A 19,135-nucleotide genomic window follows, 5' to 3' on the forward strand; every position below is an offset into this window, starting at 1 on the left:
GCTCAGTCCCAAATGCATTGGAGCCGCAGTGAAACTGGTAGTTAAAAACGAAACAAAGCCTTGGGCACTGACAACTGTAAGGCCACTGAAAGAAATGAGACACCCGAACAAACCAGTGGGAAGAGGCTCCATCTTCGTGGATCAGCTGACTTACTTCTGTTACCAGGGCAGTACCCACCGATGGCCTGCAGGTTGAACGTGACCCTGTGAAACCCCCGCTCTTTCACAGAATTTGACAAGCTGGTCTTAAAACATATGTGGGAATTCAGAGACCTAGAACACCAACAAAACCTCGAAAAAGAAGAGTTGGAGATCTCACACGAGTGGCTGGGCTGTGACAGCAATCCAGGCCACGCTCTGTGTCTGCAGATTCACCCAACCACAGGCAAACCATGGACGCATAATCTGCAGACCCGGAGGGCCCCTCGGGGCCTTGAGCATCTGCAGATCCACAGGGTCCGTGGATACCAGGGACGACGGCATAGTCAGTGGGATAGAATTGAGAGCCCAGAAATAAATCATTCCGTGAAGTCAGACCTCTGCCTCACCACACACAAGAAATCCTCAAAATGGCTCAGTGACCTCAATGTCAGAGTTACTAATAAAACTGTAAAACTCTTGGGAGAAGACCTAGAAGTAAATTTTCACAGCCTCAGGTTAGACAGTCGTTTCTCAGACATGTCACCAAAATCACAGGTGACAAAAGGAAAATAGATAAATTGGACTTCGTTTTCTTCAAAAAATTGTGCTCGGAATACTACTACTGTGGCAGTGAGAGGACGTTTCTTTCTTGATTTTCAGCAATTCCAGCAAGAGGCTGAGGAAATGCGTCTGCTCTGCCGTCCTCAGGAGAGGGTTTCCCACCTTCCCCTCCTGGACGTGGCCCTGAATCTGAGCTGTATTCCAGGTCGGCAGGAGTGCCTGTCTATCGTCCACCTGATGCCCACGCGGGCCTCAGCCACTCAGTTCAGGCTGCCTGCTGATCTCTAATTCCTGGAGGGAGCTTTCATTTTCCCTTTTATTCTTTAGTTGTTTTTCTTTTCTTCGAAATCTCATTTTATAAATACATTGACTTCTTCCGTTGACCTTTTGGAGGATCTTCATTTTTTCTTTATGTGAAGTTGTTCTGGGTTTGGTTGCCACCTCCACTCTGTTCATCCGGGATTCGTCTCCCTGCTTCCTCGGTCCACACCTGTTTCAGGAGTTTGGCGTTAAGCATCTGCTCATTCCTGGTTGTCCGTGCGTAAGTTCCAGTGACGTTTTTAAAGCCCGCAGTTGGGTATTGCAAGCAGGCCTCTGCTCTGCGGGGCTGTCGGGGTGAGCAGGGGAGCAGGCCAGCTCCCCAAGTGCACTCACGTCAGGACAGGCACACCAGCTGGACCTCCCGTGGATGCGGAAGAAAGAGGAGGAGCACCCAAGGGGCTCGCTGCGCAGGAAGATCCACGGCTGAGCTAAGTACACCCTCCGTCTTATTTTCCCTGCTGCCGAGTTAAAGACAAGGAATAAAAACATAGCGGGTGGATCGCCCTGCGACTGAAACCCATCAGAGAGACAGCAGGTTGCTTCCTTGGCTGCCGCCAGTGATATAACCATGTGAAGACGTGGGGAAGCACGGGCCTCGTTCACCGCCCCCCACTGTGTGCTGAGCCTCTGCGCTGCTGGGGGAGCGGGACGGGCCTTCCCGCCTCCTGCGGGGAGAGGGGCTCCCCTCTTGCTCTTCCCTGCCCCCACCGCAGCCCCCAGCCCTCGGGGACCGGTCAGGACACTCAGCCCCACCCCTGGTCCTGGAGCTGCTGGGAGGTGGCTGGGCCGGAGTAGGGACCCGCGGAGCAGACGTCTGAGCGGGCTAGGTTTAATTAAGCCTCGCCTGGGCCAGCAGCATCGTGCTGACGCCTGCACTTGGACTTAGGCGCTTGCTGTGGATCTGGCTTCCCCCAGTTTAAGCGCTCCGCTCTAGGCTGTGCTGTCCGGGCGCCGTCCACTGTTTGAACTGGGAGACGTGAGATGATTCACTGGCACCAGAGACTAACTGGGAAGGGGGAGGGCGCAAGGCAGAGCCCAGGGCAGACGGCGGCCCCGCCCCGCCCCGCACACGTGGCCCCAGCTGCGGGCTGGCCGGCTCTTCCCGTGAGGCCCCCGGCGGGTCAGAGGGCAGGGCCTGCAGGTCCATCCGGGTCACAGCGCAGGCGGCGGCTGCGGGGGCAGGCTGGGAGCTATCGGGAGGCCGGGACAGAACTGACGGACGGGGCTGGGGTCTGAGGCCCTCTCGCTGAGTGGCTGGAGGAGCTGCCGGAGGAGGAGCCGGGGTACCGGCTCGCCCTCTCGGACGTGAGAGCTCGAGAGCTCTCGGGGTGGTCTCCGAGGACACGTGTTCCCGGCCTCAGAGACACACTCCCTCCCTGAGGAGCAGGCGGAGCTGCCCTGTCCTTGCGCTCCAGCGGGGCTCCAGGCCTGCAGCTGTCAGCGCAGGGGGCAGGGGCCCTGCTCACAGGCGCCCGAGGAACCTGGAGACCCTCCGGCTCGAACGTGCTTTCTGGCAGAAGCGCTGCTGGCCTTTCAGAGGGTCTGCAGAGCGAGGGGCTCCAGTTGCCTCTGGGTCACGAAGTCACTGTGGCTGTGCCCTGTGATTCACAAGCAGAAGTCTGGGACTGATCTAATTATTAGACGGAAAAACCATGCGTCCTGGGGCTCACCGTGGAGACGTGGGTTTGCTAACAGGAGCAGAGATGGAGGTCCTGTCATTCGGCAAACGAGCTGCAAAGGACACGAGGGACAAACAAGCGCAAGGACGGAGTCAAGCGCTTCCTAGAAGCACTTTCCCACACTGCGCAGACAAAGAATAAAGAAGTACTTTGTTAGTGAAGCTTCTGTAGCCCGTTTCCATCCAGACAGAATCTTTAATGGTACTTTTGTTGATGTAAATTTTTAACAATATGCTTATGTCTAAGCTTGCAGACGAGCTCTGCTGTGGAGACCAACTGGAAAAACGGAAACCGCACCACACACTAGTAACCGGTATTTTCTATATTATGTTGTTAGCGCCGTGTCTCTCCAGCTTGGCGTTCGCATCCCAGTCCTGGTTCAGGCTGTGAAGTCAGTCTCGGTGGTGTCTGTTGGGGCGCAGGTTGTCAGGGCGCCTCCACATGGTCAGACAGGCCTGTTCCTCTGACCGCCCCTGTGGGCACAGACCCTGGGGACCGCAGTCCGACTGATGGTCAGTGTCTGCATTTTTAGGAACAGAAGGTGAACCCTGAGTGTGGCAGCCGTGAGAGGGCACTGCTGAGTCGGGGGCTGGCTGCTCCTTCGGAGCTGGTCCGGCAGCACACCAGTCATTTTTCCTTTCATTGTCTTGACCGTCGATGCCAGGAGGGAAGGCCCTCGGGCGTCCGGGAGCGGCCTGGACGCCGGGACCTGCCTCCTGCCTCCCTTTCCCGATCTGTGTGCGGCCTTCGTGGCCCCTCACACGCTTCTTGTCCTCTTGTTTGTGGTGGATCGCTCCATCTTTTAACAATTGACATTGGATTGGATGTCAGTATTTATGGTTAAAACGGAAGGTTCTCAACGCAAGAATATGGAAGTGGTTGGCCATTCCCTTCTCCAGTGGACCACGTTTTGTCAGAACTCTCCACCATGACTTGTCCGTCTCGGGTGGGCCTACAAGCCTTGTCTAATAGTTTCATTGAGTTAGACAAAGCTGTGGTCCATGTGATCAGTTTGATTACTTTTCTGTGATTGTGTTTTTCATTCTGTCTGCCCTCTGATGGTTAAGGATAAGAGGCTTATGGAAGCTTCCTGATCCCCCTGAACAGTATGAAAAGGCAAAAAGATAGGACACTGAAAGATGAACTTCCCAGGTTAGTAGGTGCCCAATATGCTACTGGAGAAGAGTGGAGAAATAACTCCAGAAAGAATAAAGAGACGGAGCCAAAGTGAAAACAACACCCAGTTGTGGATGTGACTGGTGACAAAAGTACAGTCCAATGCTATAAAGAGCAATATTGCATAGGAACCTGGAATGTTAGGTCCATGAATCAGGGTAAATTAGAAGTGGTCAAACAGAAGATGGCAAGAGTAAACATCAACATTTTAGGAGTCAGTGAACTAAAATGGACTGGAATGGGTGAATTTAATTCAGATGACCATTATATCTTATGGGCAAGAATCCCTTAGAAGAAATGGAGTAGCCCTCATAGTCAACAAAAGAGTCTGAAATGCAGTACTTGAGTACAATATCAAAATGACAGAATGATCTCTGTTCGTTTCCAAGGCAAGCCATTCAGTTTCACAGTAATCCAAGTGTATGCCCCAAGCAGTAAAGCTGAAGAAGCTGAAGTTGAATGGTTCTATGAAGACCTATAAGACCTTCTAGAACTAACACCCAAAAAAGATGTCCTTTTCATCATAGGGGACTGGAATGCAAAAGTAGGAAGTCAAGAGATACCTGGAGTAATGGGCAAATTTGGCCTTGGACTACAGAATGAAGCAGGGCAAAGGCTAACAGAGTTTTGCCAAGAGAACATACTGGTCATAGCAAATACCCTCTTCCAACAACACGAGATGACTCTACATAGGGACATCACCAGATGGTCAGTACTGAAATCAGATTGATTATATTCTTTGCAGCTGAAAATGGAGAAGCTATATGGAGTCAGCAAAAACAAGACCAGGAGCTGACTGTGGCTCAGAGCTCGTCTCATCAAACTCCTTATTGCCAAATTCAGACTTAAAGAAAGTAGGGAAAACCACTAGACCATTCAGGTATGACGTAAACCAAATCCCTTACGATGATACAGTGGACGTGACAAATAGATTCAGGGGATTAGATCTGATAGACAGAGTGCCTGAAGAACAATGGACAGAGGTTCATAACATTGTACAGGAGGCCGTGTTCAAGACCATCCTCAAGAAAAAGAAATGCAAAAAGGCAAAATGGCTGTCTGAGGAGGTCTTACAAATAGCTGAGAAAAGAAGAGAAGTGAAAAGCAAAGGAGAAAAGGAAAGATATACCTGTTTGAATACAGAGTTCCAAAGAATAGCAAGAAGAGATAAGAAAGCCTTCCTCAGCAATCAATGCAAAGAAATAGAAGAAAACAACAGAATGGGAAAGACTAGAGATCTCTTCAAGAAAATTAGAGATACCAAGGGAACATTTCATGCAAAGATGGGCTCGATAAAGGACAGAAATGCTATGGACCTAACAGAAGCAGAAGATATCAAGAAGAGGTGGCAAGAATACACAGAACAGTACAAAAAAGATCTTCATGACCCAGATAACCACGATGGTGTGATCACTCACCTAGAGCCAGACATTCTGGAATGTGAAGTCAAGTGGGCCATTGGAAGCATCACTATGAACAAAGCTAGTGGAGGTGATGGAATTCCTGTTGAGCTATTTCACATCCTAAAAGACAGTGCTGTGAAAGTGTGCACTCAGTATGCCAGCAAATTTGGAAAACTCAACAGTGGCCACAGGACTGGAAAAGGTTGGTTTTCATCCCAATCCCAAAAAAAGGCAATGCCAAAGAATATTCAAACTGCTGCACAATTGCACTCATCTCACATGCTAACAAAGTAATGCTCAAAATTCTCCAGGCCAGGCTTCAAGTACATAAACTATGAACTTCCAGATGAGTCAAGCTGGATTTAGAAAAGGCAGAGGAACCAGAGATCAAATTGCCAACATCCGCTGGATCGTTGAAAAAGCAAGAGAATTCCAGAAAAACATCTACTTCTGCTTTATTTATTATGCCAAAGCCTTTGACTGTGTAGATCACAATAAGCTGTGGAAAATTCTGAAAGAGATTGGAATACCAGACCACCTTACTTTACCTGCCTTCTAGAAATCTGTATGCAGGTCAAGAAGCAACAGTTAGAACTGGACAAGGAACAACAGACTGGTTCCAAATAGGAAAAGGAGTACATCAAGGCTGTATATTATCACCCTTCTTATTTAACTTCTATACAGAGTACATCATGTGAAATGCCAGGCTGGAAGAAGCACAAGCTGGAATCAGTATTGCCGGGAGAAATATCAATAACCTCAGATACGCAGATGACAGCACTCTTATGGCAGAAAGTGAAGAGGAACTAAAGAGCCTATTGATGAAAGTGAAAGAAGAGAGTAAAAAAGTTGGCTTAAAGCTCAACATTCAGAGAACTAAGATCATGGCATCTGGTCCCATCACTTCATGGGAAATAGATGGGGAAACAGTGTAAACAGTGAGAGACTTTATTTTTCTGGGCTCCAGAATCACTGCAGATGGTGATTGCAGCCATAAAAGACGCTTACTCCTTGGAAGGAAAGCTATGACCAACCTAGATAGCGTATTAAAAAGCAGAGATATTACTTTGCCAACAAAGGTCCATCTAGTCAAAGCTATGGTTTTTCCAGTGATCATGTATGGATGTGAGAGTTGGACCGTGAAGAAAGCTGAGCAAAGAAGAATTGATGCTTTTGAACTGTGGTGTTGGAGAAGACTCTCGAGAGTCCCTTGGACTGCAAGGAGATGAAACCAGTCAATCCTAAAGGAAATCGGTCCTGAATATTCATTGGAGGGACTGATACTGAAGCTGAAGCTCCAATACTTTGGCCACCTGATGCGAAGAACTGACTCACTGGAAAAGACCCTGATGCTGGGAAAGACTGAAGGCAGGAGGAGAAGGGGACAACAGAGGATTAGATGGTTGGATGGCATCACCGACTCAATTGACATGAGTTTGAGTATGCAGGTCAGGAAGCAACAGTTAGAACTGGACATGGAACAACAGACTGGTTCCAAATAGGAAAAGGAGTACGTCAAGGCTGTATATTCTCACCCTGCTTATTTAACTTATATGCAGAGTACATCATGAGAAATGCTGGGCTGGAGGAAGCACAAGCTGGAATCAAGATTGTTGGGAGAAATATCAATAACAGGTATGCAGATAACACCACCCTTATGGCAGAAAGTGAAGAGGAACTAAAGAGCCTCTTGATGAAAGTGAAAGTGGAGAGTGAAAAAGTTGGCTTAAAGCTCAACATTCAGAAAACTAGGATCATGGCATCCAGTCCCATCACTTCGTGGCAAATAGATGGGGAAACAGTGGAAACAGTGGCTGATTTTTTTTGTGGGGGTGTGGGGCTCCAGAATCACTGCAGATGGTGACTGCAGCTATGAAATTGAAAGACGCTTACTCCTTGGAAGGAAAGTTATGACCAACCTGGACAGCATATTAAAAAGCAGAGATATTACTTTGTCAAGAAAGGTCCATCTAGTCAAGGCTATGGTTTTTCCAGTGGTCATGTATGGATGTGAGAGTTGGACTATAAAGAAAGCTGAGCAAAGAAGAATTGATGCTTTTGAAGTGTCGTGTTGAAGAATACTCTTTAAAGTTCCTTGGACTGCAAGGAGATCCAACCAGTTCATCCTAAAGGAAATTACTCCTTGGTGTTCATTGGTAGGACCGATGTCGAAGCTGAAACTTCAATATTTTGGCCACCTGATGTGAAGAGTTGACTCATTGGAAAAGACCCTGATGTTGGGAAAGATTGAAGGAGGAGGAGAAGGGGTGAGAGAGGATGAGACGGTTGGGTGGCATCACCGAGTCAATGGACGTGAGTTTGGATAAACTCCGGGAGTTGGTGATGGACAGGGAGGCCTGGCGTGCTGCGGTCCGAGGTGCTGCAGTCAGACACGACTGAGTGACTGAACTGAACTGAAGCTGTTTTCCCAGTTGTTATGTGATTTATTCATTTACAGACATCTGAGTTCCTGTCATGTAAATAAGTCTGCACAGAGAACCCCCTGGCGATGCTTTTATAAATTAAGTGTCAGGAACCACCCACCCAGCATTTGTCCCCAAAGAGAGCCTGTTGTGTTGAAAGTCTGCATGTGTGGTGAGTTGTTACTGAGCACGATTCTGGGTGCGGTTTCCGCTCTCTGCGAGCCTGTGGTCTAAGGAACCTCTGTCCCTCATGTCGAGCCCTTGGTGCATTGGTGGTTGCAGACTGCAGGGGACCAGCGTGTGCCTGGGCGTCGTCCTGCCCCCAGAGCCCCGTGTGTGCTCAGGCCACAGCCTCCGGGCAGTCTGTTCTAGGTGGAGCACCACGCTGGACCTGGGCTTCTCAGGTGTGCTATGTTCTGGGTCACCTTTCTGAAAGGGCCCTTGACTGGAGGAGATTGATCAGGGCAAGGTTTGCTGCTGCTGCTGCTGCTGCTAAGTCGCTTCAGTCGTGTCCGACTCTGTGCGACCCCAGAGACGGCAGCCCACCTGGCTCCCCCGTCCCTGGGATTCTCCAGGCAAGAGCACTGGAGTGGGTTGCCATTTCCTTCTCCAATGCATGAAAGTGAAAAGGGAAAGTGAAGTCACTCAGTCGTGTCTGACTCTTAGCGACCCCATGAACTGCAGCCCACCAGGCTCCTCTGCCCGTGGGATTTTCCAGGCAAGAGCACTGGAGTGGGTGCCGTTGCCTTCGCCAAGGGCAAGGTTTAGGGAAAGGTATTTGGGCCCAGGGCTGGAAGTCGTTCCAGCCAGTGTCCAGCAGTGGAGCCGGGTGCCTCAGGCGCCGTGCGTCCTGATGCCATCAGGCAGGAGTGGTGCCTCAGCGCGTGTCTGGAGGCATCAGTGTAAAAGGTGAAAGGCCGCTTCCCCTGAGCTCCCGGAGCTGTTTACACCTGCTTTCCCTGTGGCGACCTTTGCACTGAGGAGTCACCTACACAGCTGGGCACACGGCCCTTGGAGTGCAGCCTGGTGGCCCGACACGTGTGCACGTGTCCCCCTCCCCGGGGAGCCAGCCAGAGGCCCCGTTGTGCCCTTACAGCCACTGCAGAGCCACTGCTTTGGTTTTCAGACCATACAGCGGTTTTGCAGATCCTCAGTTTGCGGCAAGTGTGATCGTGCAGCGTCGGCACTGGCGTGTTCAGTAGTCAGCTGCACGAAGCAGCGATTTCCTGTCGTTTCATCACTGGGTCATATTTCATTGTGTGAACAAAACCACATATTTATCCACCCTGTCTGATGTCTCCATTTTTGCTGTAAATAAAGCTGCTGTGGACATCCGTGCTCACGTCTTCTGTTTGCACTGACAGACGGTTCTGTGGCGTGTGTGCCCGGGGCTGACCGTGCAGTCACAGGCGTGTGTGGGGCTTCAGTGGAGCCTGGCAGTCACTTTCCCCAAGAGACCCGCAGCCTCGCATCTTCACCCATGCGTCCGTGCATCCTCGCTGGTCCCGGCGCCACCGGGCCTCTTGCTTTCAGGGTCCTGGGGGCTCTGGTGTAGCGTGGGCTACCCTGGGGTCACGCAGTGCAGCTCTTCTCTTCGTTGACGTTGTTTAGTGCTCAGTCGTGTCCGACGCCTTGGGACCCCATGGACTGTAGCCCAGCAAGCTCCTCTGTCCATGGGATTCTCCAGGCAAGAATACTGGAGGGGGTTGCCATGCCCTCCTCCAGGAGGTCTTCCCGACCCAGGGATCGCACCCGCATCTCCTGCGTTGGCAGGCAGGCTCTTTACCACTGAGCCACCTGGGAAGCCCCCTTCTTACTGTGCATCGGCCATTAAATATGTCCTTTGAAGTCCCTGTTCAAATGTCTTGCCCGCTTCTCTTTAGGTGGACTGTCCGCCTTTCCCTTATGACTTGTGGACCTTTGAGGGCCTTCTGTGTTGCAGACATCTTCTAGTTTATTACTTGCCGTTTTCATGCTTTGCCAGTGTCCTCTGATGTACGGAAGTCTGGCTTTCAGGTGGTCCGTTTATCCAGCCGTTCTTCTGTGGTTTAAGTGTCTTTTGTGTCACGTGGTTCAATTCTGCAGAACAGTGGTCATTCTCAGTCCCCCGTGCCCCTCCGGAGGACAGTCTGCGTTCCCCTGCAGTCCGCACGTGTCTACGCATTGTATCAGGGGCTGTGTCTCCTCGAAGTGGCTCGCATGCGCCGTTCTACAGCTGGCTGTGTCTCCTCACAGTTCACCTTGGTCCTCTCACTTCCGTGCAGAGAGCGGTGTAGCAGCCTGGCCTGTGCTGCAGTTTCGGATGCATTAATCGTCTGCTGTGAGAAGCGCTGTGGTGACGACAGTGCTCTACGTGCGTAGCTCAGCATGTGAAATACTTACTTTGGGGCTGCTCCGTGTACCTTGCGGGATCTTAGTCCCCTCCACGGAGAAGGCAATGGCAGTCTACTCCAGTACTCTAGCCTGGAAAATCCCATGGATGGAAGAGCCTTGTAGGCTGCAGTCCATGGGGTCGCGAAGAGTCAGACACGACTGAGCAACTTCACTTTCACTTTTCACTTTCATGCACTGGAGAAGGAAATGGCAACCCACTCCAGTGCTCTTGCCTGGAGAATCCCAGGGACGGGGGAGCCTGGTGGGCTGCTGTCTCTGGGGTCGCACAGAGTCGGACACGACTGAAGTGATGCAGCAGCAGCCGCAGCCCTTTGTGATGTGAGCTCTGAGAGTTTCTTGTCTGTCTTTGAAGAAGTCTTCTGACTTTACAGCGTTTCCTTGTGTGCAGATGTTTCTATGTTAGTGTTCAGCCTCTTGGTCCCCCTGTGACGGCTGTGGGCTGCTGCAGTGGTCTTCTCCCACGCGGAGTGCCAAACAGATTCATCTCACTGCAGGCCTTCCGTGGGTAGGTGCTTATGTGTTTAGATATTTTATTCATCTTGGAATTAGTATGTGACATAAGGATACACCTAGCTTGCTCCAGATGGATACCCAATAACATTTATTGGATCGTCTGTTTCCTCCCACTCGTTGACCTGAAATGTCACTGTTACCAGACATTCGCCTGTTTCACGTATTTGGGTTTATTTCTTCACCTCTCGCTCTGTTCCTCGGCTTCATCTGTGTGGACGTGCACCAGATGTTTTCATTACTATGGTTTCTCAACAATTTGACTATCTGCTAAGCCTCATCCTCTCTTGTCTTTTTCAGAATTTTCTTGACCATTCTTGCATTCTAAAAAAAGTAATATATCAGCTGTGGAATGAGCCGATCCTTTCCTTGAAGAACCCTCTTGGTCCTTTTCTTAGGGCTGCCAGGAGTCTGGGGCTGCGGAAGGAGAACCGACATCCTTGCAGGCATCTCTCCAGGAAGGTGGACGCTGTCCACCTCTGCCCCGATTCCATCCCCTAAAAATGTTTTTAAGCTTTTCTCCATAAGGGTATCTTTTATTGGAAGTTTATTCCAAGATGTTTCAGCTTTTTCATCGCTCTTCCAAACGCGGTTGTCTCTTCGCCTCTGTCCTGAAAAGGCCGCTGATATCTGTACAGTGATTGCCTCATCTCCTATGCGAATCCCATCTCTTGTGCAGCCTTTCTAGTCGATGTTGAGCCGTGAAGCTCGTAGGGCTGACGTCGCAGGACCTTGGCCCGGAAGGCCTGCGTCTGTGTTCTCTGTGAACTGTATCTTCAGGAAGATCATTTTGAGTTCACCTTTCTGTCCTGACAAAGTACTCGTTCCGTGGTTCTCCGTGAGCATCCCTGCTAGGATGAAGGACAGGTTTTTATTCCTTCAAATAACAGTTCTCATTTTATAAGCCTCAGCACCACACAAGAACACAGGGAAAAAATCTGGTGGTTAAACGTGGATGTGTCCCTCTCACCGCACTTATATGTATTATATCTTAACTACACAAATGACACGCCTGCTGATGGAAAATTTAGACCTGAACATCTAGGACAGTTAATAACTGAGGTGAGCCTGGAAGGCATGCCCGATCCCCCTCTTCCGCTCAGCCCCTGGAAGATGCAGCACACAGCCTTCTCGGCTCGTCCCTGAGGTGCGTTCGTGGGGTGCGCTCTCTCTGTGGTGCGTTCGTGGGGTGCGCTGTCTCTGTGGTGCGTTCGTGGGGTGCGCTCTCTCTGTGGTGCGCTTGTGGGGTGAGTTCTCTCTGTGGTGCGTTGGTGGGGTGCGCTCTCTCTGGTGCGTTGGTGGGGTGCGCTGTCTCTGTGGTGTGTTCGTGGGGTGCGCTGTCTCTGTGGTACGTTCGTGGGGTGAGCTCTGTGGTGCATTCGTGGGGTGAGCTCTCTCTGTGGTGCGTTTGTGGGGTGCGCTCTGTCTGTGGTGCGTCGGTGGGGTGAGCTCTCTCTGTGATGCGTTCGTGGGGTGAGCTCTCTCTGTGGTGCGTTGGGGGTGCGCTCTCTCTGTGGTGCATTCGTGGGGTGTGCTGTCTCTGTGGTGCGTTGGTGGGGTGCGCTCTCTCTGTGGTGCGTTTGTGGGGTGAGCTCTCTCTGTGGTGCGTTTGTGGGGTGCGCTCTGTCTGTGGTGCGTCGGTGGGGTGAGCTCTCTCTGTGGTGTGTCCGTGGGGTGAGCTCTCTCTCTGTGGTGTGTTCGTGTTGTGAGCTCTCTCTGTGGTGCGTTCGTGGGCTGAGCTCTCTCTGTGGTGTGTCCGTGGGGTGCGCTGTCTCTCTGGTGTGTTGGTAGCATGTGTTGTCTCTGTCGTGTGTTAGTAGCGTGTGTTTTATGAAAGGGAGTCACAGTGTATGGAGACAGAAACTCCTTTTCTTGACTGAACTGTTGTCTTGCCTCTGTTCCACGATGGTCCACACAGTTCCGTGTTCTTTCGCGGGATGTGTGGCTTGTTACGGATGCGTCCATCAGGGCTCTGCTTCCAGTTCTTTGCCCGTCTGTCCTTGCCTGTTAGCTCTGCAGCTGTTCTGGGTGACCTGCCGAAGGAAGCTAAAGTGAAGTTGCTGGGGCAAAGGTGTGTATGAGCTGTTTTCACGTCGTCCGGGCAGTGATGTGGTCTCCCCACAGCCACGCCGCTCGCTGCCAGCATCATCATAACCTGTTTGATGGTTGCAAAGGGATCCCTTGCTGTTTTCGTTTCTTTATCACCACAGGGCTTGAGTTCCTTTGTGTGCCTGAAGCCATGCGTGTTTCTTCACACAGGTCGTCAGAGCAGCGTGAGACACGAGTTTTTCAGCGTGGTTCAGGATTGTAACTTTGCTCAGCGTCTGTCTTTTCAGAAAATGTTTATTTTTGTTTCATCGAATCTGTGTCTCCTCTGTGCTCTGCTTAGGGGACTCTCCTCGCCTGGAGGCCACAGACCAGCCTCCTCTGTGCTCCTCCAGCCTTTGGTCTGCTGGAGCTCATCTTTGTGAGCAGAGTGGGGGCTGCCCTCTGGCCGTGTGAGGGGCGGCCAGACACTGCGTTGCCGCTGGGGTCCCCTGCAGACATGGACTCGAGACTCATTTTTAGTAAATGTCAGGATCCTTTGATGAAGTGTTTACTGAGGCTAAAAATGGTTCCTCCAACCTTAAAGTTATGAAAGACTGTAACTCAGCACACTCAGAATCCAAACGGAGGCCTTTCAGCTGCACTGGGCGGCAGTCTCTGGGAAGGCAGAGCCCGTGTCATTTGTTAGCCCTGCGGCAGTTTGTGAACCTCAACAGAAGCGAGAGGGAAGCAAGAATTTAGCGCAACGAAGTTTTGCCTGTGGGGTAAACCTGTGTTGTTGAAGGTCCTGTGGTTGATCCTCCTCCTGTCTTCTCTATCTCATCACAGCCGAAGTGCGATGGCCAGGCGTTGCTGACGCAGGTGTGGGAGCGCTTGAACCTGATAGAGTGTGACTACTTCGGCCTGGAGTCCCAGAACGCACAGTCCTGCTGGGTACGTGTCACGGTGTGGTTTTGAAAAGCGGCTCTACATGAGCTGCGGGATGCAGCCGGTGGTGCTCCTGGGCCAGTGCCCCAGGACCTGCTGGCACGGTGCGGCAGGGCGCACTGTGACCCTCAGACGGCGCCGTTAAAACGTCCTCTGTACAGCCACAAGGGAGCCCCTCCTGCACAAGTCACCAAAGCAAGTGGCACGCATCTTCTGTGATACTCGTTTCAAGAGCTGTTCAGTCACTCAGTCGTGTCTGACTCTTTGCAACCCCGTGGACTGCAGCACGCCAGGCCTCCCTGTCCTTCACCATCTCCCAGAGCTTGCTCAAACTCATGTCCATTGAGTCGGCGATGCCATCCAACCCTCTCATCCTCTGTCGTCCCCTTCCCCTCCTGCCTTTAGTCTTTCCCAGCATCAGGGTCTTTTCCAATTAGTCATTTTGAGGGTGGATTTGAGCAAACTGCTTTACTAAACTGGTTATGCTCATTTTACTTAATAGATGAACCGTCAAAGTGTGGAGCTTTAGTGTTTATAGGAAACCAAATGACCTGTTAGTTCAGGAGCACATCAGCATCATGGAGCCATGGCCACCCCACTGCACAGCAGTCCTCTCACCAGCTTGCTGTTTACAGAGGCAGCGGGTGCCTGACATGTGTTTGGACTTAGCAGATACTCACTACATACACAAACACCACATCACACCACACACGCCACACGCCATGCACACATACCACACTCACACCACACACCACACATACCACACACACACACCACACAGACATCACACACACACCACACACCACACACATCACACCCACACACCACACTCGCCACACACACACACCACACAGACATCACACACACGCCACACGCCATGCACACATACCACACTCACACCACACACACACACCACACACCACACATAGACACACACACACCACACGCCATACAAACACACACACCACACAGACATCACACACACATACCACATTACACACACACCACACTCACACCACACATCACACACACATACACACACCACACTCACATCATGCACATACACACACCACATGCCGTACACACTCACGCACACACCCCTCTGTGCACACACACACACGCAGAGCTCTGGGTCCCCTCAGCCCCGTGGCAGTGCACCCCATGGCCTGTGGGACACGCAGCCCTCCCTGTGGGACTTGGCATCTGTTGTATCAAGATTCAACATGGGGGGGATGTTCCTCCTTTAAATATTTGTCTTAAATATAAATATTTTTGTGTTTTGTAATATACTGATTAAATAGAGTAGTAAGTTAATGATTTGACATTTTTTCTTAAATTCTCTTTAGATCTGGCTTGAACCTATGAAACCCATCATTAGACAAGTACGAAGTAAGTCGTTTTTTTAACTCTTTAAAGTTCTGTTCACCTAAGATGCTTTTCCTTGACTGTTCGGATTCAAGGCGCAGACGATCCTGGTCGTCACCTCGGGGTGGCACTGAAGCGCCTCCCGCGGCAGCTGCAGCTGGAGGCCGCTCTGCCAGTTAGCTTCAAGCATGGGGCGTGGAGGGTGGGCCATCAGTTAACTCAGATAGTTCTTGGTTACCTGGCTCACCTGTGGGAGAAATAGGATATGCTGGTCAATATTGCTTCCAGTTTTGGCCAATATGCAAAATAAGTGTGTAGCTTCTAATTATGAAAGGACATTCAGGGTGACATCTCCAGTCATTTGAACTCACCTGTAACATTTTTAGAACTAAATTGAGGGGGAGAGGATTATGGAAGGAACTTCTGTTCACTTAGAGCCAAGACCATTTCAATTGCCATAGCATTTTAGCAAAGCAGTTCCTCTTTTCTGTTGGTGAAAGTTACATGACTGGGTTATTATAAAACTTCAGTAAAGCTTAAATACTCAGATGAGCTAATATCTTATGCTTTTCCTTTATAGTAATCAGGTTGTCCTCGTTTCGTATATTGAATGATAACACTTTTCTTTCGCTAAAGTATATAAGGATTTAAAGAATAATGTCCTTTTAATTTTTTATTTATTTTTGCTTTTTGGCTTTGCCACTCTGCTCATGGGATGTCTTTTCCCTGACCAGGAGTTGAACTCAGGCCCTGGCAGTGAAAGCCCAGAATCATAGCCACTAGGCCGCCTGGGAGCTTGCAGGCTTTTAAAATTATTGCTACTACTATTAGTATAAACACACTTTTTTACTCCTAAAATAAAAAGAATATATTTTAAGATTTTAATGTGCAATCTTTTTTTTAGGGTTTCAAACTTTCAGTAACCTCTGCTTTATACAAAAGTTTTCATTTTTTTTCTTTGCTATGTGTGACTGGTACTTAGGACTAATAACTCCATGCACCGGAAGTGTCTTAATATCCTCTTACTTGAAAAGACTTGCTCCAACAGTCCATTTGAAAGCACCAGCTCAGTTATGCCAGAACATGCAGAGAGATAGCAAATACAGAGAGTGACTTATTTGTGGACCGTAAATCTTTCTTTCTATAGGACCAAAGAATGCAGTGCTCCGCCTGGCGGTGAAGTTCTTCCCACCGGATCCGGGTCAGCTGCAAGAAGAATATACACGGTAAAGAGCCTGACTGACAGGAGCCACCGCGAGCGGGTCCCGCTCACCCTCTGCAGCACCTGCGCGTCCCCTGGGCGCCTGGTCAGGGTCCTTCACACAGAGAACCAGCCCAGTGTCCATGTCCAAGTTGGGACCAGAATGTCACAGCTAAAAGAAGCATTGTTGGAGTTAACTCCTCACAGACCCAAATGCAAATAGGATTTAGAAGAAAGTTTGTGGTACAAATTTGAGAATTAAAAGTGGGATGTTAGGGTACTGCTGAACAGATATTCTCCAGATGAGCCTAGATTTGTGTGTATGCACAAAGTTTGGAGAAGGACATGGCAACCCACTCCAGTATTCTTGCCTGGAGAATCCCATGGACAGAGGAGCTTGGTGGGCTGCAGTCCATAGGGTCTCACAGAGTCAGACATGACTGAAGCGACTTAGCATGCTTGCACGAAGTTTGTAAGAGTTTTGCCCATTCCTTTACTATTTTATCAACAAAATGACTTTAACTGGGAGCAGGACCAAGTGTGAATGTCTTTAGGAGTATACGGAGCAGAAACTCCTCAGGGGATCTCTTTTTGCTGCTTTTTTAAATTCACGATTGATTCTTTGCAGAAATGATTGAAAGTGTTTGCAGTTGTTTCACCTGGGTATTAAGATTATGGAAGTGGTTTTTTCCCTTGTCTTTTATGTACTAACTTTATCATGAGGAATAAAGCAAAAAATCTAAAAATCAAGTGAAAACCCAGAGTTGGATACAAGTGAAGAGAAGACCACAGTGACGATGCAGTAGTAACAGAATAGCTCCCTGACCCAACATGGATTTGTACCCGGATCCTCTGGGTCTTGGACCCACTGCCTGGGTCTCTGCCGACTGTTCCACTGTCACAGAGCCACAGGCTGGGCTTCAGGGAAGCTTAGGCCACGTGGCTGCAGCCTCAAGTCTTCACAGGAGGGAGGCCGACCCCAGGGACAGCAGAAAATATGAGTGAGCTTATCTTAACGGTGCATTAAATGCCTGACATTTACCATGAAGTCCCTTTTCAGGAACCACTTTTAAATATATATGCCTTAACAACTGTGAGCAACAGGAAGTGTCAGCCTAATTCTGTCCGGGGGCCAAGCCGAGTTTATGCAGAAGGTCTTTGTTTAATTTATTTAAAAACGACATATCTGTGGTAAAAGAAAAAAAGCTTTAAAATAAAGTTACGTGGAGTAAAAAGTCGGCACACCTCTTCACTGCGTGCCACCCTGGTCCCTGAAGGACTGCCACGGGGGCGTGTCCTCCAGGTGGAGTCCCCGCGCCGGCAGACCGGGGCCTTAAATGAGTGTCTTAGAAAGCAGAGTCAGACTGCGCACACAGCCGTGGGAGGGTCTCCTCTTCCCTGCGTGCCCGCTGCTGCCCTGGGCGTCCTTCACGTCGGTGTGCGTGGCTGCCTCCGGCTCTGGTGAACCAGCCTCATGTGGGGCGAGTCTGGGTTGTGTCTGGCTGTTCTCTGCTGCAGAGCTGCAGCTAAGTGTCCTTCTGCGCACATCTTCGTGAGCTCTGGAAACATTTCTGTAGAGAAGTTCACGGGGTGGGATTGCTTGAGGGGGACGCACATTTCCGGTGTGAGCCCAGTAGGCCTGGTGCTGACACTGGTGTGGGAGCCCCGAGAAGGGCGGGGCGGCTCTGCTGCTCCCCTGCTCTCCTGCGCCTGCAGCACCCGTGTGCTCGGGGCTGCTCACTGCTGGAGTGAGTGAATGTGTAAGTCGTGTCAACCCACCCCCTGCTACACTCTCACCCCTTAATTCAGCGTGCCTGTGTCTCAGCTTCCAGCCAAGACCGGGTATTATCCGTCTCTTTGAGACTCACAGCCACACTTGACGTTCTGTCCTTGTTGGCTGTTTCTGCTACTTCCCACAAAACCGTGCGTGCGGTTCTGTCTGTGTGACACGAGGAGCGTGAGTTTGTGAGCTGCCCCCTGGAAGGCGCAGCTCCGGGCGGTCTGGTGCCCAGCGTGTGGTGTGCCGGCCGCCATGTGGATGCTGAGCTCTGTGGGGCCAGGCCGCCTGGCACCGTCTGCTCAGTGCGGCAGGGCTGTGTGTCTTCCTGCGACATGGGGGGCGTGTGTCCCAGGAGCCTTGGGCCTGATTTGTGTGCTTCTGTCTCCTCCTAGATACTTGTTTGCCCTGCAGCTTAAGAGAGACCTTCTGGAGGAACGTCTGACCTGCACGGACACCACAGCTGCCCTCCTGGCATCCCACCTCCTGCAGGGTGAGTGTCCCCACGCGACCCACACCCACGGGACCCGCTGTGCCCAGGTTTTTCTGAGGGGCTAAAAGTTAGCTTCCTGCCTGGGAGGGAGACAGGCCATGCGAGACCCCAACGGTCTCCCTTGGCCTCAGACCTCCAGTTTGGGCTCCAGGCTGTACCCCGACTCTGGGGTGATATCACAGCCCCCATGCAAGGCAGGCATCAGTCCCTGAAGGACAGAGGAGACCCTCCAGCATCTCAGCGGGTGATGCTTCAGAGCACGGCGCATTGTGGACTTCAGACTTGAGCTGGGAGGAGCACGAGGGGAGGCTGTGGGAAGCAGGTGTGTGCTGCCCGGTGCAGGACAGAAAGGAGGAGGCCCGGAAGGCTCCTGGGCTGGACCCCATCTTCTGTGTAGAGTGGACGCTCTGGAGTGTGGGCGCTGGACCACGTCTTCTGTGTAGAGTGGACGCTCTGGAGTGTGGGTGCAGGAAGCAGGGCAGAGAGAGGCCCCAGCATGTTAGGACCGTAGGGTATGGGCCTTCCTTGGTCCGTCCCTGACACACCATCTCCAAACGGCAAGTGTTCCCAGAGGTTTGCCATCCTGCCAGGTGGGTCTTGTTCACGGTTGGCAACACAAGTGTTGAAGCATCTTTATTGTTGTTCAGTTGTTAAGTTGTGTCTGCCTCTTTGTGACCCCATGGACTGCAGCACACCAGGCTTCCCTATCCTTCACTAT

General features: G+C 50.9%; 1 protein-coding gene across 4 annotated transcripts in view; it reads left to right on the top strand.

Moving 5' to 3' along the window:
- FARP2 (FERM, ARH/RhoGEF and pleckstrin domain protein 2) overlaps positions 1 to 19,135 on the top strand; it is a 98,306-nt gene that overhangs the window by 30,612 nt on the left and 48,559 nt on the right. For 3 of the 4 annotated variants that reach the window (XM_061412926.1, XM_061412928.1, XM_061412929.1), the window contains exons 3-6: positions 13,483 to 13,587; positions 14,928 to 14,970; positions 16,094 to 16,172; positions 18,320 to 18,417. In XM_061412926.1, coding sequence (XP_061268910.1) covers positions 13,483 to 13,587; positions 14,928 to 14,970; positions 16,094 to 16,172; positions 18,320 to 18,417 — 325 coding nt within the window. Of the gene's footprint in view, positions 1 to 2,221; positions 2,904 to 13,482; positions 13,588 to 14,927; positions 14,971 to 16,093; positions 16,173 to 18,319; positions 18,418 to 19,135 lie in introns of those variants that run through there. The other variant, XM_061412930.1, reaches the window with a different exon arrangement.

This window comes from Bos javanicus, chromosome 3, assembly GCF_032452875.1.
Source record: "Bos javanicus breed banteng chromosome 3, ARS-OSU_banteng_1.0, whole genome shotgun sequence".
Classification (NCBI taxonomy): Eukaryota; Metazoa; Chordata; class Mammalia; order Artiodactyla; family Bovidae; genus Bos; species Bos javanicus.